We start from the raw sequence: 23,091 nt of genomic DNA, 5'->3' as shown, positions 1-23,091 counted from the left end.
TCCATCTGCTGGTTCACTCCCCAAATGGCCACAATGGCTGGAGCTGGGCTGATCGGATTCTAGGAGCCATGAGCTGCTTCCATGTGGGTGCAGGGGCCATCCTCCACTGCTTTCCCAGGCCACAGCAGAGAGCTGGATTGGAAGAGGAGCAGCTGGGACATGAACTGGTGCCCATATGGGATGCTGGCACAGCAGGTGAAGGCTTAGCTCACCTGGCCACAGCGTTGCCCCTGAGTGATGTGTTTTTCTAGATTAGAAACAAAGATGCTGGAGTGGCAATCAGATTAGCAATTAAAACTGTTTAAATAATCTAAAGGCAACCTTTGCTGCTGCTTTCGGTCTGAGAGCCACCAAGTGCCTGCCTGGGAATCCTTGGTCTCACGGACGACTGCCTCGCTGGTTGGCTTTAGGGATCTTGGGTGTGTCCCCTAAAGGACTTAGGTGCTGACTTTTGAAATTCATGCAAGGGCATGCATTGCCACTCATCTCGAAGACATGAGGTTTCAAAGGCAACCCCTAGAGGAAGTAAAACCCTGACTCCTGTCATCCCAGACTTGAATTCCAACCCTCGCATTATGCATGGTGTTTGCTTGATGACTTCTTGGTCTAGAGTGGTTCGAGTTGATGTCTTCCTTTTCATTACCCTGAGAATATCTGAAGCGTGGAGCAAATATTCCTGCCACAGAGTGATTCAGACGTCTCACAATTGCTTGCCTGCAGCTTTGCCTGCGTCAACTGTGGCTCTGGTCCTTCTGATCCATCGCGGGTCCTGCCTCACCCGAGCTCTCTGCCTGTCCTTGGTTCTACAGAAAGGCCACGCCTGCCACCAGGGGCTTACAGCCACGTTGGCCCCACCCCTGTTGACAGCCAGGTCTGCAGAGGCACCTGGGGTCTGGCCTGGGCAGCAGTCACTCCCATCACAGAGGGTGGAACGGGCTGGATTGGAAGAGGCGCAGCCAGGACTCGAACCGGCTCCCATATGGGATGCCAGTACTACAGACACTGGCTTGATCCTCTGTGCCACAGTGCCAACCCTAGGAATATTAAAACTTCAGTAGCTACAATAAACACATTTAATCTGTATTTCATTTTACTTAAGCTTTTTTTTTTTTTTAATTGGAGAGGCAAGATAGAGACAGAGAGACAAATAGAGAACTCCCATCTGCTGGTTCACTTCTCAGATGCCTACAATGCCCTCAGCTGGGGCTGGTGCCAAGAGTGAATTCATCCAAGTATTCCATGTGAGTTGCAGGGGCTTAGTCACTGGAGCCGTTACTGGCTGCCTCCCCGAGTCTGCACAAGCAGGAGATTGGGTCAGAGCTGCCTGCCTCTGATTAAGATATTTTTGCCGTAGGAAAGGTTTTATGTTTTTATGGTAAAATTTATCACTTATTCCCCTATCAAGTTTAATCTACTTTTAGGCTTTAAAATTTTTTATTTACCTAATAGGTAAGTACTGTATTATTTAGATTTTTGGGATGTGTTAAGATAATTTAATTCTCCTCATACAAACCAACAGAGATTGATAAAGGCTTTACAATATTTACCTGTCTTGAGACTTCAAGTCAATTCAGATGGCAAAAGTATAACCCAATCACCAATGATGTGTTTACAAAATATATATTAAACAAAAAATGGTTTTTACAAGATAAAAAGTAATCTTCCACAATGCAATAAATTGCAGATCACTGAGTCTTTAACTCTTTAGATGATTTCAATTCGGTTTTTTATTTCAAAAATCTAGAGACAGCAAAAAAAAAAAAAAAAAAAGGTGTTGTCAGATTTTGTATGTTTTTGCGTTTTTCCCTCTTGCTTCTGCTTGTTACGCTGTTTCAGGATGAAGATGAAGGTGGCCTTCTGAGGGGCGCAGAGCGTACTTCGGGATGGGAATTCACCGTGGCGGGTTGTACAGCTGGAACATCGGTCACAGTGTGTGGTTCAGCAGGTGCTCTGACAGTTTCGTGTCTTTAGGTTCATTTTTTAGACCATCACGTGGTTTGATGGTCTCCACAGCATTGGGCTATCTCCCAGTTCTTTGGCCCTGTCTTGATTTAAGTTGCAATCTTCTGCATCGATTGGTACTGGTTCTCCAGTTCCATTTTCATGGAAATTGTCACCATCTGTGTTGGGGTCTTAAGCCTGAGGCTGGCCCCCGACCAGCAGGGGGCAGTACAAGCACTCCCCGACAAGGCGAAGGGGAGAGGTAAGGTCCACGGGCCAAGAACACCGCAGGCACCTGTGAGTTCTGTCGAAGCAGCAACTACTTTAATGAGGAAGTGTACAGGCTTACTACAGGGAGCCAATCAGTGAAAAGGTCACGCAGGCATGGGTGGACCACGCACAGGGGCGTCTTAAGCAAAGTGTAGGGATCACGCACTGTCCACGAGTCTGGAACTAAAGCAGACCAATCCCTGCAGGTGGTCCGATCTTACATAGCTAACCGCAGCAGCCGCAGACACGCCCCTCGAGCATCCGCCAGGTGCCGTATTGTAATGGAGGTTTTAGTCAATGCCCGACACATCTGTGCTGGTTTTGTTGTTGTTGTTTTATTTTTAAGAAAGACTTTCTTTTGGTGCAGCTTCCATTTCTTCCTCAGAAATGGCATCCAGTAGATTTTCAGGCATTTGACATTCCGAAGAATTCTCTTCGTCCTCTTCCAACTGCTGTTTTCCCAAGGCGACCGTCTCTCGGTGCTTCTTGGATTTCCCGTGATTCTCCCCGGCCTTGCCCGTCTTGAACGACTATCACAGGCTGGGCAGTAGGGGCCACCAAAAGCTCAGGTCCTTGGCCTCATCGCTCTGCACCATTCTGCCCGCCTTTTGGTTCAGGGTCCTCCATTTCATTGTCATTGACCCATCTGCAAACTCCCCATACCGCGTCTCCGTCTCCAGGAGCTCCTCCTACAAATCGGCCATGGCCGTGGCCATCCGGCTCTGCTGGCCGGCGCACTCCGCCCGCTCTGCCCACTTCGCCTGCGTGGCTCCTGTTGCCACCTCGTCTCTTCAACGTTCCTCGGCTTCTCTGTGTTCTGTTCTCCCACAGGTTTTCCACCTGCCTGTACTCTTTTGTCTCTTCTGCACATGAAAGCTACCAGCTGAGGGACAAGTTCATTCTTCTCTTTGCTTGCTTTGTCCCAAATCTTTTTTTTTTTTTTCCATATCTGGTTTTTCCCAGCGGTTTGAAACTTGTCCTGTATCATATTCCTCCTTCCAAGTAAATTTTTAAGATTTATTTATTTATTTGAAAGTCAGAATTACACAGAGAGGCAGAGAGAGAGAGAGAGAGAGGTCTTTCATTTGCTGGTTCACTCCCCAGATGGTCGCTATGGCCAGAGCTGTGCTGATCCGAAGCCAGGAGCTTCTTCTGGGTCTCCCACGTGGGTGCAGGGGCCCAAGGACTTGGGCCATCTTCTACTGCTTTCCCAGGCCACAGCAGAGAGCTGGATCAGAAGTGGAGCAGCTGAGACTAGAACCAGTGCCCATATGGGATGCTGGCACTGCAGGCTGCAGCCTAACCCGCTACGCCACAGCACCGGCCCCAGTATTGATTTTTTTCTTTCAAGGAATGTGGTATATAACTCATTTATTCGAACCATCCTTTGTCTTGTATAAATCTGTTTAAAAATTATTTCCAGTTAATCTGTAAGGCAGCGACACCCTCTGTTCCAAGCGTACCTGACAGTTTTCACTTGCTTCCCACAGAAAACTCCTTCTCCAAGTCTGCAGAGCAGGACTTCGTTTTACTGACGGATTTTGCACAGGCCCCTGTCCTGCTGGGTTTCCTCTCTTCTCCTCATTTAACCTGGAGAGATCTATTTCACCTGTGTCCAGGGGGAGTGTCCTTCAGCCCCTCTCCACCTGGGCGCTGGGGTGCTGACAGCCACTTTTTTCCCAATCCACGCTTGCCGGTTAGGTTGTGGACACAGCCCCAGCTCAGCCGAGGACACCTGCCGTCCATTCTTTCTGTTGCTGGGCCTGAGGCCGGCTGAGCTGCTGTCCCAGCTGCCCGTGTCTCGGGCTGCGCTAGCATCATCAAGCTTGTAGTTCTTTGGATACTGATTCTGCAGACCAGTCGCTTCCTCCAATGAGACAGCTCCCAGCACTCTGGCCCTTCCCAGAGTCTAGACTTCCTGCTAGGTGACTGAGACGTTCAGATTTCTGGGGGCCTCTGTGGTTCCCTTTCCTTACCTCCTGGAGTCACCTCTGGAAATGTGGGCTGAGCAACTCCTCACCTCCCTCAGCCACCCCAGCTCTCCCTGACCTTTTATTTTCTAGATTTATTTCCTTTATTTGACAGGCAGAGTTGGGTACAGGGGAAAGAGAGAGAGATCTTCCATGGGCTGGTTCACTCCCTAAATGGCTGCAGTGGTGGGGGCTGGGCCAGGCTGAAGCCAGGAGCCAGAAGCTTCATCCGGGTCTCCCATGTGAGTTGCAGGGGCCCAAGGATCTGGGACATCTTCTGCTGCTTTCCTATGCATGTTAGCAGGGAGTTGGACCAGAAGTGGAGCAGCGGGACTCGAACCAGCTCCCATATGGAATGCCAGCTCTACAAGCCGAGGTTTAACCTGCTTCACCACAATGCCAGCCCCTCTCCCTGATGTTTATTAGGCCTTGCCAACCTCTTTAAGGTGTGCAGATGCATCTGGGGCAGCTCCAAAGCCTTTCCCTTGTGGCCTGTAAAAGGCCCAGCAGATCCACGGGGGCTTGTGTGTTTCTCCACAGAAAAACAGGGGAAACTGTTGGTGACAAAGGGATAAGAGGAGTCCTGGGTGGGCTTTGTGACCCCCCTGGAGTGAGGTGGGGCTGCAGCCTGAATTCTGGGGCCCCACCCTCTACGCTTCCTGTGCCCAGTCCGACTTCGTCTGTTCTTCCTTCCCATGTGGTCATAACAGTGAGGGTGGTGCTTGGGTGAGCCCTGTGTAGCTTGCAAGCATCATTCTCATGACCCTGTGGGAGGCGGGTAGGATCATTAGCCTCACTTCACAGAGGAGAAAACTCTGACACAGGCAGACTAAGCGACTCAGTTCTTTCCCATTAAGCCTTGTTTGCCAAGTCTTAGTCTGCTTGGGCTGCCAGAACAGGATATGACGGCTTCAACAGCAGACTTTTATAACTGGGCAGTCCTAGAGGCAGGAGGTTGAGGCTTTTGGTGCTAGCATGGTGTGATTCTGGTCAGTGCTGCCTTCTGGCTTGTAGATGGCTGCCTTCTGGCCGTGTCTTCCCGTGCAAGGAGAGAGAGCTCTCACTTCTCTCCTTCTATCGACGCTAATCTCCTGATGGGGCTCTGCTCCCATGACTTCCTCTAATCATCTCCCATCTCCAAATACTATCACACTGGGAGCTGGGACTTCAACCTATGCATTCTGGGGGACCCAATCCTTTGGTCCATAGCACAGAATCAGCCATACGTCCTACAGAGTTAGGTGAGTTTAGTGTCTTGGAGAAGAAAGACAAAGTTGGCAGATTCTCCATTCTGGGAGCAACCCAGGGCACCCATCTCCCAAGAGGAAGACTCCATGCAGGTGAGAAGTTCCTGTGTCTTCAGTAACGGGAAGCTCTGGGTGCCGTCCACCCTCTCCCATAGGCACAGCTTCCAGCCTTGATGCTGTAGCACCCTGTGTTGCCTCCTGAATCCGATGGTGCCAGTTGCCTTCGCACGTCACGTTTGCCTGCCATGAGTAGGCACTGGGATTCCTTCGTGTTTCTTGACTGCTGTTGAGTGCTTGGAAAATCAAGCTGAAGTTTATTCAACAAGTCAAGCATAGGTTTTAAAGCTGGAAACAACCAGACAGTTCCCTGGGCTGGCTGTTTCACAAACCCGAGTTTGGATACAGGTTTTATACTTTCCTTACAGGGTGGGTACATGCATTGAATCAGGGTCTTTAAATATAGATAGATAGACAGACAGCCTGACAGATTTGTTTTAAAGGCATAATGAGAGAGAGAGAGAGGGTGGTAGGGGGAGAGATTTTCCATCCATGTGTTCACTCCCCAATTGGTGACAATGGCAAGGGCTGGGCCAGACTGAACCCAGGAGCCAGAAGCTCCATCTGGGTCTCCCACATGGATGAGGAGCCCAAGGATTTGGGCCATCTTCCACTGCTTTCTCATGTGCATTAGCAGGTACCTGGATTGGAGGTGGAGCAGGCCGTTGCCACGGCTCACTACTGCGGCGCCAGCACACCGGGTTCTAGTCCCGGTCGGGGCGCCGGATCCTGTCCCGGTTGCTCCTCTTCCAGTCCAGCTCTCTGCTGTGGCCCGGGAGTGCAGTGGAGGATGGCCCAAGTGCTTGGGCCCTGCACCCCATGGGAGACCAGGAGAAGCACCTGGCTCCTGGCTTTGGATCAGCACAGTGCACTGGCCACAGCGGCCATTGTGGGGTGAACCAACGGAAGGAAGATCTTTCTCTCTGTCTCTCTCTCTCACTCACTGTCCACTCTGCCTGTCAAAAAAAAAAAAAAAAAAAAAAAAAAAGAAGTGGAGCAGCCGGGGCTTGAACCGGCACCCATATGGAATGCTGGCATCAAGCAGCGGCTTTACCCACTATACCACAATGCTGGCCCCAAGTGAGCTTTATTTTTATTTATTTTTAAATTTTTTTGACAGGCAGAGTGGACAGTGAGAGAGAGAGAGACAGAGAGAAAGGTCTTCCTTTTTCCGTTGGTTCACCCCACAATGGCCGCTGTGGCTGGTGCGCTGCGACCGGTGCACCGCGCCAATCTGAAGCCAGGAGCCAGGTGCTTCTCCTGGTCTCCCATGGGGTGCAGGGCCCAAGCACTTGGGCCATCCTCCACTGCACTCCCGGGCCACAGCAGAGAGCTGGACAGGAAGAGGAGCAACCGGGACAGAATCCGGTGCCCCGACTGGGACTGGAACCCGGTGTGCCAGTGCCGCAGGTGGAGGATTAGCCTATTAAGCCGTGGCACCGGCCCCAGCTGAGCTTTAAACAATACAGATTTCTGTGTGGTTATCAAGCACATTGGAAATCACAGAACTCCTCACTGAAATTTGAACACTTGGTAGTAGCTAGCAGACTTGATTATTGATTAAGGAGATATGTTACATTCCCACTCTCATTCCCACACTGGAGGTTATCTCTGAAGAGACAGACGAGGGGTAGTTAATCATTCTTCCTGCAAAGGCCTTAAGACACAAAGCTCACTCCTTCTTAAGGTCCAAGTAGGCGTTTCCACGTTTATGGCTGAGGTTCACCTGGGATCAGCTGCGGGTATCCTCACAGTACAGATCAGAACGGCTGACTTGCATCCCTACAGTTATCATTCAAGGCCACACCTTGGGCTGGCGCCGCGGCTCACTAGGCTAATCCTCCGCCTTGTGGTGCCGGCACCCCGGGTTCTAGTCCTGGTCAGGGCACAGGATTCTGTCCCGGTTGTCCCTCTTCCTGTCCAGCTCTCTGCTGTGGCCAGGGAGTGCAGTGGAGGATGGCCCAAGTGCTTGGGCCCTGCACTGTATGGGAGACCAGGAAAAGCACCTGGCTCCTGGCTTCAGATCAGAGTGGTACGCCAGCTGCAGCAGCTATTAGGGGGTGAACCAACAGAAAAAGGAAGACCTTTCTCTCTGTCTCTCTCTCTCACTGTCCACTCTGCCTGTGGGGAGCAACTGGGAGCAACTCGGACTAGACTAAGTTACTGGAATTAAGACCTATTCTATGCATCTGCTCTCCCACAATATGGCGCTGGGAGAGGAGGAAACAGCTTCTACACAGCTGCCTCCAGTTCAACCAATAAACTGTAGGACCTGCTCCTCATTGGAGGAGAGCAGCGTACTCAGTGTGTGGGTAGCAGAGTTGGGATTGGTGGAAGAGGACTATAAAGGAGGAGAGAGACAACCTGCACCAGGAACATCTATCTGAAGGAACACCTGTGCAGCCCTCGAGAGAGCCAGCCGGCGGTGAGCCGCTCCCCCGCGGAAGTGGGGAAAGTGGCAGGGGGAACCGCCCTTCCACGGAGGTGGAAGGGACGGTAGCCAACCCGGGAAGAACCAGCAGCAAACCCGGGGAGGGCCGAGCAGACAAAAGAACAGCGCAGGGTCCTGTGTCGTTCCTCCATGAAGAGGCGGAGCGACATAATGGTGCCGTGACTCGGATATGAAGCCTAGGCAGGGTTTGGTGTCGTTCCTCCACGAAGAGGGGGAGCGACACTGCCTGTCCAAAAAAAAAAAAAAAGGCCATACCTTGAAGAGGTCAGTGTCTCCACAGGAGAATGGGGTGTTTGAAGGCGTAATCACAGAACCCTGGCACAAGTGCAATAATGTCGTTGACATTCTAAGCTGTGTGGTAGCAAGAGGAGGGGATAGTTTGCTTCGGAAGTGGAGAGGGCACGACCCTGGAGAAGTGGCAGAGGTGAGGGCTGGGCGAGGCCCTGATGGGAGAAGCAGGTGCGGTGGCTTGCATATGGTTTTTCCCCCACTCTGTCCCGGCAGCTGGGTCCCTAGCATCAGGCACCACCCCAGTGTGACGGCCTTGAAAGGTGGTAGGGTCTTCAAGAGATGGGACTAGTGGGGGTGATCGGCTCGCGGGAAAGGGTCAGTGCTGGTCATGGAGAGCCACCAGGGTCTCTGGACTGGATTAATTCCTGAGAGAGTGGACATAAGGTCAAGACTCTTGAGACTGAGGGAGACGGAGCTGTTACAGATGCCAGCCGGAAAAGGACCAGGTGCCAAGGCAAATTCCTGCCTCTCCCAGCAGGGAGGCTATTGCATAGCCACCAGACTGGTGAGCCAGATGAACCTCTTTTCCTTAAACATGACCCAGCCACAGGTATTTTGTTGCAGCAATACAAAAATGGACTGAGATAGTGCTATAGTTACTGAACATCTAACATGTCTCTTGCAAGATGGGTACCACGGCGAGCAAGGGCGCTCCGTCATCTCAGGTTCAACACCCCTTCTTTGTTGTCGTGGTCCTAGTGTGGGGCAGTCCTGCCTGTCACACGCTTGGAAAGCACCATGTCACTTTGTTTGCTGCACTTAATCATAGTTTGCAATGATACGCTCACCCCTCCCCACAAGGAGCAGGCTCTGACTTGCTCATCCATCCTGCCTCAAAGGTAGTTAGTGCAGCCTGGGTGCCGAGGGCAACCTGACACTCCTGCCAGGAAGGGTGGGCTTCTGGCTCAGTTTCTTCCAGCTCACCCGATCCCTTCCACTACTTCTCTTGCAAAGGAATGCAGGAGAGCTCAGAGAAGGGCTGAAGCCTAACTTCTCCAAGCTTCCAGAAGGCCACAGACTCCCATTTGGGAGATGGACTACATGGAGAGGAGAGAACCGTCCCTCCTAATCCTAGGCTAACTTCCTTAGGTGATTTGTTCTTAGTGAAAACCCGGTCACCACTTCTTAAGACAAACACACCGGTGTGATGTGGCCCCGTGACTCCGACTTTCTGATCAGCGCTCTGCCACTTTCCAGCTGACCCTCGGCCCTGGTGCCGCCGCCAGCATCGGTTTCCTGATTCAGAGAACCTTGGCAGTGCCTGAACCACACCAAAGGGTACTGGAGGGTATGACACCAAAACTCGGTGCAGCTTTCAAATACTACGCAGACTCAAATGTTGCTGTTATCCTCAGGGGCACGTTTCTGTGACTTTTCCAGCCCCTACAACTAGTCCTCTCCAACTTGGAAGACATATCCCTGAGACTGTGGGTTTGGGCATTTTTACCTCTTACAACAAGCAAAGCGTTGTTGTAAAGCAAAATGTGGGGGGCTTTCTTTTTCGCACTTGAGCAGCATAATGATGGGATGTTGAAGGGTGGAGGGAGGAGCAGGATAGATGAGGAGTATCCCCCATGTTTCCTACAGGATGTTGTGAGAATAACAGTGCAGACTTGCACCCAGATCCCAGGCCATCGGAGCCCAGCCTGGCTCTGTCTGTAATGGTTGCATGAGATTGGGTTTAGATGAAAGTGAGTGGGGAAGAGAAGGAACAGGTAGAAAATGAAATTGGAGAGGATGAGCATGGAGTGCCATGTCCTTGCTGTATCATAACACATCTGTAAGCTCCCGTAATGCCTATTGGGAACAACATGAGATATAAATAAATAGTTGAAGTTAATACAGAGCACATCAGGGGCTATGAGACATCATCAGAGCACTTGTTCCGGCTCTAACACAACAAAACAAAATGAGGAGGGGGAGAGAGAGAAATGAACCGATAATACTGAAAGAGAAACTTCAGAAGTGATTACTAGTGGCCGGCGCCGCGGCTCACTAGGCTAACCCTCTGCCTGCAGCGCCGGCACCCTAGGTTCTAGTCCCGGTTGGGACAGCGGATTCTGTCCCGGTTGCCCCTCTTCCAGTCCAGCTCTCTGCTGTGGCCAGGGAGTGCAGTGGAGGATGGCCCAAGTACTTGGGCCCTGCACCCCATGGGAGACCAGGAGAAGCACCTGGCTCCTGGCTTCGGATTGGCACAGCGTGCCAGCCGTGGCGGCCATTTGGGGGGTGAACCAACTGAAGGAAGACCTTTCTCTGTCTCTCTCTCTCTGTCTGTCTCTCTCTCTCACTGTCTAACTCTGCTTGTCAAAAAAAAAAAAAGTGATTACTAGATCCAGTCAAGCAGCTCCATCCGGTGAACACACGTGTGACACCGCGTGAAGAGAGCCAGGCTTTGCACAGGAGCCCTGGAATGTTACTGTTAGTCTTTATGGATTAAAGGGAGAAATGCCAATGACTGCAGAGCAGCTGAGCCAGGGCTGTGGCATCTCGAGACACCAAACGGGGGCCTCGGAACAGCCCTGGCGTGAGGACTCCAGCAGCAAGAGCCACAGGAGGAACGTGGAAGGCGATCCTTGGAGAACCCAACCACAAGAGATGGGAATGCCATACAGCAGGGAGAACTGGCCCACAGTGCAGCAGCTGTAATTGGAGAGACAGTTACAGAAAGTGTTGATATGAACCCATTTCTTTGGAAGGACTCACCCATTGCAGGGAAACTCAGCAGTAGGAACTCCGGCTAGCCCCTGGCGTCAGGCTAAGGACTTAGAGCTACTGGAACCTCACAGCTAGTCTTGGGGAGAGTACCTTATTCTCTTTATCAAAGAGAACATTGAGGCCTGCAGAGGTGGGGCAATGTATCAAGGTCACATACATAAGAGGTGGGGCCAGGTTAGAACACACCTTTGGTCTATACTGTGCTCTTCACCTTGTCCTGGGAGAGTGAGGAACCCGGACAGTGAGTGAAGAGGCCAGGGTGCAGGTCATGATTTTGTCACTAGCTAACTCCAGGACCGGGGTCCTGACCTCCCTTGTCTGTACAATGATAAAGCCAAGCCACATAGGGTTCTTCTAGGCCTAAAGTGCTATGGGTCTAGGGTTTTTTTGTGTGTGTGTGTGTGTTTAAAAATTTTATATACAGGGAAAAGATTTCATGTATTTCATATATACAGGTTTTTTTCTTTTTTATAAGGCAGTTATGGAGATAGAGAAAGAGAAGGATAGAGTGAGTGAGGTATTCCATCTGTGGGTTCACTCCTCCAGATGGCTACAATGGTTGGGCAGATATGGAGCCAGGAGCTTCTTCCAGTCTCCCAAGTGGGTACAAGGACCAAAGTAGTGGTCTGTCTTTCACTGCTTTCCCAGGTGCATTTGCAGGGAGCTGGATGGGAAGAGGAGCAGCTGGGATTTGAACTGGTGCTGTATTTATACAGTTTTAAGAGCATAATGATCGTTCCACCCTCTCCCCCACCCTCTTATTTTTCTTTAGTTTTTTACAATAACATATCTTCATTTTTTTTATAATCACAAGCTTAACTCTCTGCTAACTACAGAATTCAATAGGTAGTAAGCAGAAAAACTACTGGTCCTCAAGAGTATAGACAAGGGCTATAAGTAATATTCAAATCTCAAAATGTCAGTTTTGCTCATACACATTACTTTTTTGGTACTCTGTATATATTACCACAAATCAGGGAAAACATTATATTTGCCGTTATGAGACTGGCTTATTTCACTAGCATAATAGTCTCCAATTGCACCCATGTTGTTGTGAAAGACATGATTTCCCTTGCGGCGCCGGCACACCAGGTTCTAGCCCTGGTCAGGGCGCTGGATTCTGTCCTGGTTGCCCCTCTTCCAGGCCAGCTCTCTGCTGTGGCCCAGGAGTGCATTGGAGGATGGCCCAAGTACTTGAGCCCTGCACCCCATGGGAGACCAGGATAAGTACCTGGCTCCTGCCATTGGATCAGTGCAGAGCGCCAGCTGCAGCGTGCCGGCCGCGGTGGCCATTGGAGGGTGAACCAATGGCAAAGGAAGACCTTTCTCTCTGTCTCTCTCTCTCTCACTGTCCACTCTGCCTGTCAAAAAAAAAAAAAAAAGACATGATTTCAATCTTTTCTTACTGCTTAGTAGTATTTCACTGTGAGTGTATTCCATGATTTCTTTATCCAGTCGTCAGTTGATGGACATCTGAGTTGATGCCATTTCTTAGCTGTTGCGATGTGAGCTGTCTTAAGCATGGAGGTAGAGAGAACTCTTTCAGGTGCTGGTTTCATTCTCTGTGGGCAAATCCCCAGGAGTGGAATTGCATGTGGTAGATCTGTTTTCAGATTCCTGAGGAATCTCTATACTGTCTTCCATAAGGGCTGTGTCTTTTTACATTCCTACCAGCAGTGTATTAAGGAACATTTTACCCCACTTCCTTGCCAACATTTGTCGTTATTTGATTTTTGGATGATAGCCATCCTGATGGGGTGACATGAAACTTCCTTGTGGTTTTATTTGCATTTCCCTGATGGCTGGTGATCCTGAGCACCTTTTCATGTGTTTGTTAGCCATTTGTATCTCATCCTTTGAAATGTCTCTTCATATCCTCCACCTATTTCTTAACTGGAATGCTTGTTTTGCTGTTGTTGAGTTTGTTGAGCTTCTTATGTATCCTGGATATTCATTCTTTATCAGAAGTATAATTTGCAAATATTTTCTCCCGTTCTGTCAGTTACTTATGTACTTTGTTGAGTGTTTGCTTTGCTGTGTTGAAGCTTCTTAGCTTGATTTAAACCCATTTGTATATTTTTGCCTTTGTTGTCTGTGCCTCTGTGGTCTTAGCCAAGAAGTCTTTGCCTCTGCCCATGCAGTGTTTCCCCCTAGTAAACTGGCGGTTTTTGGTCTTAGATTTAGACTCCTGGTCCACAGTGAGTTGATTTTCATATAGTGTATGAGATAGGGGTCTGTTTCATACGTCTGCATTCAGAGATTCAGTGTTCATAACATAATTTGTTGAAGACACTGTCCTTTCTCCAAGGAGTGATTTTAGCTTATTTGTGAAAGATTAGTTGGTTGTAGATGTGTGGATTATTTTATAAAGTCTCTAGTCTCTTCCATTCGTCAACATGTCTATTCTTGTGGCAGTACCAAACTGTTTTTACTATTACTGCCCTGTAATATGTCTTAAAATCTTGTGTTGTGGTGCTTCCAGTTTTTCATTTTTTAGGATTGCTTAGGATTTAGGGGTCTCTTGTGATTTCGTGTGAATTTTGGGGTCATTTTTTTCCAGATCTAAGAAGAACATCTATAGTATTCTGATTTGGATTGCATTGAATCTGTAAATTGCTTTGAGTAGTATGGACATTTTGATGATATTAATTCTTCCAATCCATGAAAATGGAAAATTTTTCCATTTTTTGTGTGTCTTCTTCTTTTTCCTTCCATCATGATTTGTAATTTTCATTGGCAGGATCTTTCATACCCTTGGTTACATTTATTCCAAGATATTTAAATTTTTGTAGCTATTGTGAATTAGACTTATCTGACAAGTTCTTTCTCAGCCATGGCATTGTCTGTATATACAAAGGCTATTGATTTTTATGTGCTGATTCTATATCCTGCAACTTTGCCAAACTCTCTTGAGTTCCAACAACCTCTTAGTGGAGTCTTTGGGTTCCCCCATGTGTAAGATCACATCATCTGTGAACAAGGATCATTTGACTTCCTTTTTCCCCATTTGTATCCCTTTGATTTTTTTGTCTTGTCTAATAGCTCTAGCTAAAACTTCCAGAACTATGTTGAATAGTAATGGTGAGAGTGGTCATCCTAGTCTGGTTCCAGATCTTAGAGGAAATTCTTCCAGGTTTTCCTCATTCAATATGATACTGACTGCCAGTTTGCCATATACTGCCTTGATTGTATTGAGGTAAGTCCCTTCTATAGCCAATTTGCTTATGGTTTTTATCATGAAAGGATATATTTTATCAAATGTTTTCTCTGCATCTACTGAGATAATCATATAGTTTTTAGTCTTCAGTTTATTAAAGTGATGTATCACATTTATTGATTTCCATATCTTGAATATCCCTGCATATCAGGGATAAAGTCTCTTGGTCTGGGTGAATGATCTTTCCAATGCATTATTGGATTTAATGAGCTAGCATTTGGTTGAGGATTTTTCATCTATGTTTATCAGGGATATTGGTCTATAGTTCTTTTTTTTTTTAATTTTTTTTGACAGGCAGAGTGGACAGTGAGAGAGAGAGACAGAGAGAAAGGTCTTCCTTTGCCGTTGGTTCACCTTCCAATGGCCGCCGCTGCAGCCGGCGCACTGCGCTGATCCGATGGCAGGAGCCAGGATCCAGGTGCTTTTCCTGGTCTCCCATGGGGTGCAGGGCCCAAGCACCTGGGCCATCCTCCACTGCACTCCCTGGCCATAGCAGAGAGCTGGCCTGGAAGAGGGGCAACCGGGACAGAATCCGGCGCCCCAACCGGGACTAGAACCCGGTGTGCCGGCGCTGCAAGGTGGAGAATTAGCCTATTGAGCCACGGCGCCGGCTTATAGTTCTTTTTCTTTGTTGTTCTTTTTCTGGTTTTGGAATTAAGGTGATGCTGGCCTCCTAGGAGGATTGCCTCCCTTTCACTTGTTGTGAATAGTTTGAGAAGAATTGGAATTGTTTCTGAGGAAGTTTGATAGAATTCAGTAGTAGGGGCTGGTGCTGTGGCACACTAGGTTAATCCTCCACCTGCGATGCTGGCATCCCATATGGGTTCTGGTTCTAGTCCCAGTTGCTCCTCTTCCAGTCCAGCTCTCTGCTGTGGCCCAGGAGGGCAGTGGAGGATGCCCCAAGTGCTTGGACCCCTGAACCCACATGGGAGACCAGGAGGAAGCTCCTGGCTTCGGATCGGTGTAGCTCTGGCCAATACTGCCATTGGGGGAGTGAACAAACAGAAGGAAGACCTTTCTTTCTGTCTGTCTCTCTCACTGTCTGTAACTCTACCTGTCAAATAAATAAATAAAAATCTTTTTAAAAAATTCAGTAGTGAAACTACCTTATCATGGGATTTTCTTGTTGGGAGGGTCTTTGATACCTCCTGGTTATTGGTCTATTTAGGTGTTCTATGTATTCATGACTCAACTTTGGCAGATTGTATTGAGAAATCTATCTGTTTCTTCTAGACTTTCCAATGTGCTGGAATATAGCTGCTTGTAGTAATTCCTGGTGATTCTTTTTTTAATTTCTGTGGTATCTGTTGTAGCATTTCTTTTTTCATCTCATTTTATTTATTTGGGTCTTCACCCCCCCCCCCCACTTTTTGGATAGCTGGGCCAGTGGTATATCAATTTTGTTTATTTATTTTTTTTCAGAAAACAAACTCTTGATTTCACTGACCTTTTGTATATTTTTGTTTCAGTTTTATTTCTTCTTTAATTTTTAAAAAATTTTTCCCTCCTACTAATTTTGAATTTGGTTTGTTCTTGATTTTCTAGGTCCTTGAGATGCATTTTTAGATCAATGGTTTGATGCATTTCCAATTTCCTGATGTAGGCACCAATTGCTATAAACTTTCTGCTTAAAACTGGTTTTACTGTTTTCTATAAGTTTTTTTTTTAAAGATTTTATTTATTTATTTGAGAGGTAGAGTTACAGACAGTGAGAGGGAGAGACAGAGAGAAATAAAGGTCTTCCTTCTGTTGGTTCACTCCCCAGATGGCCGCAACGGCTGGAGCTGCACCAATCCGAACCCAGGAGCCAGGAGCCTCCTCCTGGTCTCCCATGTGGGTGCAGCCACACCCCACGCCCTATCATGCAGTCACAGGGAGCAGGGGCTCCACTCTGAGCCCCATGAGCCTCCCCCATCCACAGAGAGAGCCACGGCACTACCATGGCCAACTGCACACCTGATAGAAGTTGGTCGGTGCTCCACCTTGGCAAGTCAAGTCCAGGGGCTTGGACAGCATGAGGGAGGGTAGTATCATGCCCTCACTTCACAGCCTTTAGTGAGCATCCCACCCCCTACCAAACCTCCAGGCCAGACTCTAAGTCAGTGGGATCATGAATTTATCCTCCAAGAAGAACCCCCAGCCTTGGGCAGGCCACACCAGGCTCCACTCATCTCATTACGATGGTGCTTTCTCCCTGCTGGTTGCCAGGTGCCCTTGTCAGGAGGGAGGAAAGCGTGTGCTTTCCCTTCGCAGAGTTTGCTGGCAGCCTGTCCCCCAGTGGCACTCCAGGCTGGACGCAAAGTCTCCGTGGGAGCCGAGAGGTTCTCCCTCAGGCCACACCCACCAGTGACACGGGCTGGCACAGGTTCCGCTCTCCTTGCTCCGAGAGGACGGCACCACCTCCTGCCACTGGCTGCGTGACTGGACCGTCCCTGCTGCTCCACCGCGTCTCCCCTTCAGCACCCCCACTGCAAACGTCTCTCCAGCTGCCCCCTGGGCCTGCAGGCCACTCCCTTTCCTTCTGTTATTTCTGTGTTGTCAGAATCAGCTCATCTTTTTCCTATCCAGCTGTCTTGGATGTCCATGGGTCTTTCTACTCAACAATCTTGGTTTCCAAGAAACATTGAAGTCAGAAGGATCACAGAGAACAAGTGTGAATCATAGTCAAATGCGGGGGGGTGTGTGTGTGTGTGCCATCATGGTGCAGATTAAATTAATTGAGCAATTAAAAAAACACTCAACTATAATCAGAGTCACCCTAGAAGGTAAGTGGTCCGTAGACCTAGGAACAAAATGGAGTGCACACGAGAACCAGCCTACATGCAGAAAATTTAGATCTATCTGTCTGTAGAGAGACTGTGGTTAAAGCTGTGCCAAGACTTAGAAAACACAACTAGTCAAGAAACAAAAAGGTACTAATACAAAGTTATGGGGATGTCTAACAAAATGGGATGGGGGAAGGGGTAGAAAGAATGAAAATGAAATAGGAAGGTCAGAGTATAGAATAATAAAGGAAGAATTTATTGATATAGCATGTGAACATGAAGATACGGCATGATAATGCATTGAAGCAAATAAATGGAACAAGATCTGTCTTGCTCTTGAACATAGAAGGCATTTAGCCATTACATAAAGGCAGAAAGCCCATACATCACATCATCCCAACGCCATGAAATAATCTTGTTTTTTTTTTTTTTTTTTAAAGATTTATTTATTTATTTGAAAGACAGAGTTAGGCAGAGGCAGAGAGGTCTTCCATCCGCTGGTCCACCCCCAGTTGGCTGCAGTGGCTGGAGCTGCACCAATATGAAGCCAGGAACCTCCTCCAGGTCTCCCACGCAGGTGCAGGGGCCCAAGGACTTAGGCATCTTCCACTGCTTTCTCAGGCCAAAGCAGAGAGCTGGATCGGAAGTGGAGCAGCTGGGACTAGAACCAGCACCCGTGTGGGATGCCGGCACTGCAGACGGCGGCTTTACCCGCTACGCCACAGCGCCCCTCCATGAAATAATCATAAAAGAAAATAATATGAGCAGAGTTAGAGAGGGGTCAGCTACTTCAAAGTTTTGAAATATTCCTTTAAGTCATTTCTGGGCTGCTGCATACAATGAAAAAGCTTTTTAAATGAAAATAAATCTTACCATCCTAGGTGAAGGATTGCTAGAAATATACATATATTATTTACACACACACACACAGAGAGGGAGGGAGAGAGTGAGAGAGATTGTATTTATTTGAAAAACAGAGTTGGAGACAGAGATCTTCCATCCACTGGTTCTCTCCCCAAATGGCTGCAACAGCTGGGGCTCGGCCAGGCTGAAGCCAGGAGCCAGGAACTTCATCCGGGTTTCCCACATGAGCACAGGTGCCGACACACTTAGGCCATCTTCCGCTGCTTTTCCAGTCAGATTAGCAGGGGTCTAGATTGGAAATGGAGCAGCTGGGACACGAACAGCACCCATATGGGATGCCGGCACTGCAGATGGTGGCTTAACCTGGTGCATCATGATCTAGCCCTGAGAAAAATATTTGATAGTAACCAAATTCTGTAAAATGAGCAGATAGCTTACAGACAAGGAAAAACAGACATCAAATGACATGAAAGAATGCATATCTATTGTGGCTCAGCGAAATGCAAATTAACACTGGTTAAGATTTCATTAAAAATTAAAAAAAAAAAAAAAGGCTGGCGCCGTGGCTCACTAGGCTAATCCTCCACCTTGCAGTGCCGGCACACCGGGTTCTAGTCCCGGTTGGGGCGCCGGATTCTGTCCCGGTTGCCCCTCTTCCAGGCCAGCTCTCTGCTGTGGCCCGGGAGTGCAGTGGAGGATGGCCCAAGTGCTTGGGTCCTGCGCCCCATGGGAGACCAGGAGAAGCTCCTGGCTTTGGATCAGTGCGGTGCACCGGCTGCAGCGCGCTGGCCGCGGCGGCCATTGGAGGGTGAACCAAAGGCAAAGGAAGACCTTTCTCTCTGTCTCTCTCTCTCTCACTGTCCACTCTGCCTGTCAAAAAAAAAAAAAAAAAAAAAAAAAAGATGTGCCTGTAAAATTCGAAGTCCAGAATGACAAAACACAGTGTTGGCAGGTTTCAGTTGGCACCATGTTCAGAGCTAGAGGGATAGAAAAGAAAAGCTAAGAATCTGCACCCTGGAGGAGCCTGGGAACAAAGAGACGGCCGAGACAGAAGGGGCGCCATCAGTGTTGTTCGTAAGCACCACCATCGCACATTTCAAAGGGTCGCTGAATGCCGGGTGTCATACGTGGCTAAGCGATTAGTAAAAGGGGCGTGTCCATTTGAAGAAATGGTATCTAGGTGCACTAGCTCCCCTTTTCTGTTAGGGGTGCCTTCCAAGACACCCCCCCAACTCACAGTGGAAACCTGAATCCTCAGTTAGTACAGAACCCCAACTATGGTGTGTTTTCTCCTAACTGCACGTACACCCCTAGCTAAAATTTCACTTATAGGTTAGGTACAGCAAGAAATTAAAAGCAATAATTGAAATAAGATAGAGCTGTTATAAGAACGTACTGTAATAAAACTTACGTGATGGGGTCTCTCGAAAGAGCCAGGAGGAATATTAATATTTTGGGGCCATGGTTGATGGCAGGTAAGTGAGACTCTGAAAAGTGAAGCCGCGGTTAATGGAGGACTACTGTACCAATAGGAATCTTGTCTCGCTCTCCACTGTGGTTCTAATACCTAGTGCCCAGTGCTGCCCACATAGCATGGTCTCAGCCAATGTTTGTGGAATGACTGGGTTGTGCATATGGAATTACAACAAAATAAAATATAAATCCTTATTAGGTGCTCTCTAATTGTGCCCTAAACAAAGATTTCTGTGCTCACTTCTGAAGCTCCATAGGGAACTTCTATGCCATAGAGTGTGTTTCCCTTTTCTGTCAAGATGCTTAGACTCTTTTTTGCTGTTGCTTAAGATTTATTTATTTACGTGAGAGATAGAGTTACAGACTGAGGGAGGGAGACAGAGAGAGAGAGAGAGGTCGTCCATCCGCTGGTTCACTCCCCAAATGGCCACAACGGCCAGAGCTATGCTGATCCGAAGCCAGGAGCCAGGAGCTTCCTCTGGGTCTCCCACGTGGGTGCAGGGGCCCAAGGACTTGGGCCATCGTCCACTGCTTTCCCAGGCCACAGCAGAGAGCTGGATTGGAAGTGGATCATCCAGGACTTGAACTGGCACCCATATGGGATGGCAGCACTGCAGGCGGCGGCTTTACCCACTGTGCCACAGCACCTGAACTGGGAAGGCTGTGGTGTGAACAAATGCATTCCTGTAGCTGGAAGTCCCTCTGTTCCACCCTCCAGTCCTAAGGCCACATGGGCAGATCAGGTAGCAGTGACAGCCCTCATCCTCTAGGGAGAGCGGGTCTTCAGAGGCCGATCATCAGGCTGTGTTCACCTCCAGGTCAGGCACACCCTGCTGCAAGTTCTCACCGAGGCCAGCGGGAGAGGCCCACCCGAGGAGAGAGGGGCAGGGTGGGTGGCACACCCTGGTGACATCTGCAAGCCTGTGCCGGGACCCTGTGGGGAGGACTCTGGGGCTGGGGGAGAGTACAGCACCCACTAAGTGTGTCCGAGGAGCTCAGGCTGTCTCCACACCATCTCCCAGCACCCAGCTCCCTCCTCTTGGCTTTGCATCTCGAGGACCGAGGGTGGGCTGGGTTGTCCTTCTCCTGCCAACGTCTCCTACCTGCCCAGAGTTTGACGGGACTCGTGGTCTGCCTTGGGGCTTGGCAGGAGCTTGCTGCAACTGGGAGAAGCAGGGGTCATGTGTCGCCTCTAAACCAAGCTAGGGCTTGCGCTCCAAAGACCCATTTGGGGCCAGTGATGGAGGTAGAGTGGAGGACGCTGGGGGTAACCTCAATCTTCCCCCTCCTCCAGGCTGCCCATTCTCCAAGGAGGCACGTTTGCTTTTCTGGCGCCCTCCCTGGCCATGCTGTCCCTGCCTGCCTGGAAGTGCCCCGAGTGGACACTCAACGCCAGCCAGGTGAACACCAGCTCTCCTGAATTCACTGAGGAATGGCAGAAGAGGATTCGGGAGGTAACGGGGCCCGAGGGGTGCGTGGGAGGAGCGCCGGGGTCCCTGAGGTCACTGACTGACACAGCATTCATCATCCAGCTTAGTACCAGGCTAGATCTGGGTTTAAGACACGGCTGCAGACAGGCAGGGATCCTGCCCACACGGAGCTGACTTTCTGGTGTGTGCAGGAGCTGGCACGGTGTGGGAGGAAGAGAGAGAAGTATTCCAAACAGGGAGGTCACAAAGGAAAATCTCACAGATTCATACATTCAATGAAGAAAATAAAATGGGTGATGCACAAGAGAGGGGTTGGGCTGTGGGGGCGGGAAGGGTGGAGAGTAGGAGTGGACCTTCTTGGAAATGCTCTTATATTGTCCACGTAAGAAGAGTGCCAGCGTCTCTCCAGCACGTCCCGGAAGGCAGGGGGCACAGGGAGGCACTTTCTGTTCTCATCAAATATCATTGCCAGACGCTGTGCCAAGCTCTGGAGGCTGAAAAGAGGAGAGAGAGACAGAGACAGAGACACAGACACATATCATAGCAATGGTGGTGGTGATGATGATGACGAAGAAGGGGGTATCAACTCCATCTGGGCAAACTCTAAGTGCTCAGGTCATAGCACTCTAACGGAGCAGTGAGAGTCTTCCAGGTACTCGGCTGCAGGTTTGCTACGTTGCCACATGAGGAAAGTAGGCGCAGATGAATAGGAAAAGCAGCCTGTAGGACCAGGGCCCAGCACCATTCTGTTAGTGGGTTGTGTTAGTCCATTTCCCATTTCTGCAGTGAAATGCCTAAGGCTGGCTACTTATAAGGAGAAGAGGGTTTTATCTCACAGTTCTGGATGTTCAAGCCCTTGGTGCTGGTGTTGGCTCAGCTCTGGTGAGGGCCTACTGGACGACGATGCCCCACGACAGGGAGAGACAGACCAGCAAGACAGCACATGGAGGGGCCATCCTGGGCCTTCCTCTAGACCCCATCAGAGTTATAAAGAGAGGACAGACAGAGAGAGCATCCATCCACTGGTTCACTCTCCAATGGCTGCAATGGTTGGGGCTGGGCCAGGCCAAAGCCAGAAGCCAGGAGCTTCTTCATGGTCTCCCATGTGGGTGCAGGGGCCCAAGCCCTTGGGCCATCTCCCACTGCCTTCCCAGGTGCATTAGCAGGGAGTTGGATCAGAAGTGGAGCAGCCAGGACTGGAGCACTTTGCAGATATCACTATTCCCATGGTTGTCATTTCAGCGAGTGTGATGTCAATGATTGATGAATTCATAATGGGACCATGACCTATTTTAATCTAACACAACTTCAACCATGTCCTAATAGGCCAGCATCACATTAAGAGTTGGCCACTTCACAATGCCCACTCCCATTGTCCATCCAGTGCAGCCAAGTGTACTGAGTCCAGTTTTATTAAGACTTTGGGGTGGGCATTTGGCCTAATAGTGAAGACCCTGCATTGGGATGTCTGTGTCCCATATCAGAGTGCCTGGGTTCCGTATCTGCCTGTGGCTCCTGGCTCCAGCTTCCTGCTAACACATGCCTTGGGAGGCACTGGCACGGGCTCAACCCGTTGGGTCCCTGCTCTTCACATGGGAATCTTAGATTTGGTGTTGACCCAGCCCTAGCCGTCACTGGGGAGTGAACCAAAGAATGGGAGCTCTGTCTGTCTCTCAGATAAATAAATAATAATGAAGACACAAATGAGAGATGTTGCAGTTTCGTAGAGTCAGTTCAGGTGCCATCATTCCTGATCTCAGACTAAAAGGATATTTTGAAATATTACTACGGAGTAATTTTATGTCCAACTTACTTTAAATGTAAAGGGAAAAGGTAGCATCATTTGGTATAGTAATTTGGTGGACTCCAGCTTTTTTTTTTTTTAAGATTTATTTATTTGGAAGGCAGAGTTATACAGAGGCAGAGAGAGAGAGACAGGCAGAGAGAGAGAGAGAGAGAGAGAGGCCTTCCATCAGCTGGTTCACTCCCAGATGGCTGCAATGGCTGGAGCTGAGCTGATCCAAAGCCAGGAGCCAGGAACTTCCTCCAGGTCTCCTACATGGGTTTAGGGACCCAAGGACTTGGGCCATCTTCTGCTGCTTTCCCAGGCCACAGCAGAGCTGGATTGGAAGTGTGGCAGCTGGGACTAGAACTGACACCCGTATGGGATGGCAGCACTGCAGACAGCAACTTCACCCGCTACGCCACAGCACTGGCCCCATCCTTAGCTTTTCGCTTCTCAACCTGCCCCCAGAGACCACTCCACTCTGGATGCCTTCGTTGTTCAGTATTCCGTCCTGGAAAGCCAGCCCTTTTGTCTCTGTCACCGACATTTTGTTCCTTCAAGCGCACGTTGGAAAATGTTATTAAATCCAGAAGACCACTTGATATTCTATTTC

The 23,091-nt window shown here is 49.2% G+C and overlaps 1 protein-coding gene and 1 pseudogene across 2 annotated transcripts in view; one reads left to right on the top strand and one right to left on the bottom strand.

Annotated features, from left to right (window-relative positions):
* LOC100342535 (solute carrier family 23 member 1) overlaps positions 1 to 23,091 on the top strand; it is a 70,373-nt gene that overhangs the window by 20,008 nt on the left and 27,274 nt on the right. For both annotated transcript variants that reach the window (XM_070071334.1, XM_008258149.4), the window contains exon 4: positions 20,557 to 20,716. In XM_070071334.1, the coding sequence (XP_069927435.1) occupies positions 20,557 to 20,716 (160 nt within the window). The remainder of the gene's footprint in view (positions 1 to 20,556; positions 20,717 to 23,091) is intronic.
* Positions 1,728 to 16,194, bottom strand: LOC138849137 (dnaJ homolog subfamily C member 21-like; annotated as a pseudogene).

The sequence above is a fragment of the Oryctolagus cuniculus genome, chromosome 3 (genome assembly GCF_964237555.1).
Source record: "Oryctolagus cuniculus chromosome 3, mOryCun1.1, whole genome shotgun sequence".
In the NCBI taxonomy this organism is placed as follows: Eukaryota; Metazoa; Chordata; class Mammalia; order Lagomorpha; family Leporidae; genus Oryctolagus; species Oryctolagus cuniculus.
This window is presented reverse-complemented; position numbering and strand designations above follow the sequence as displayed.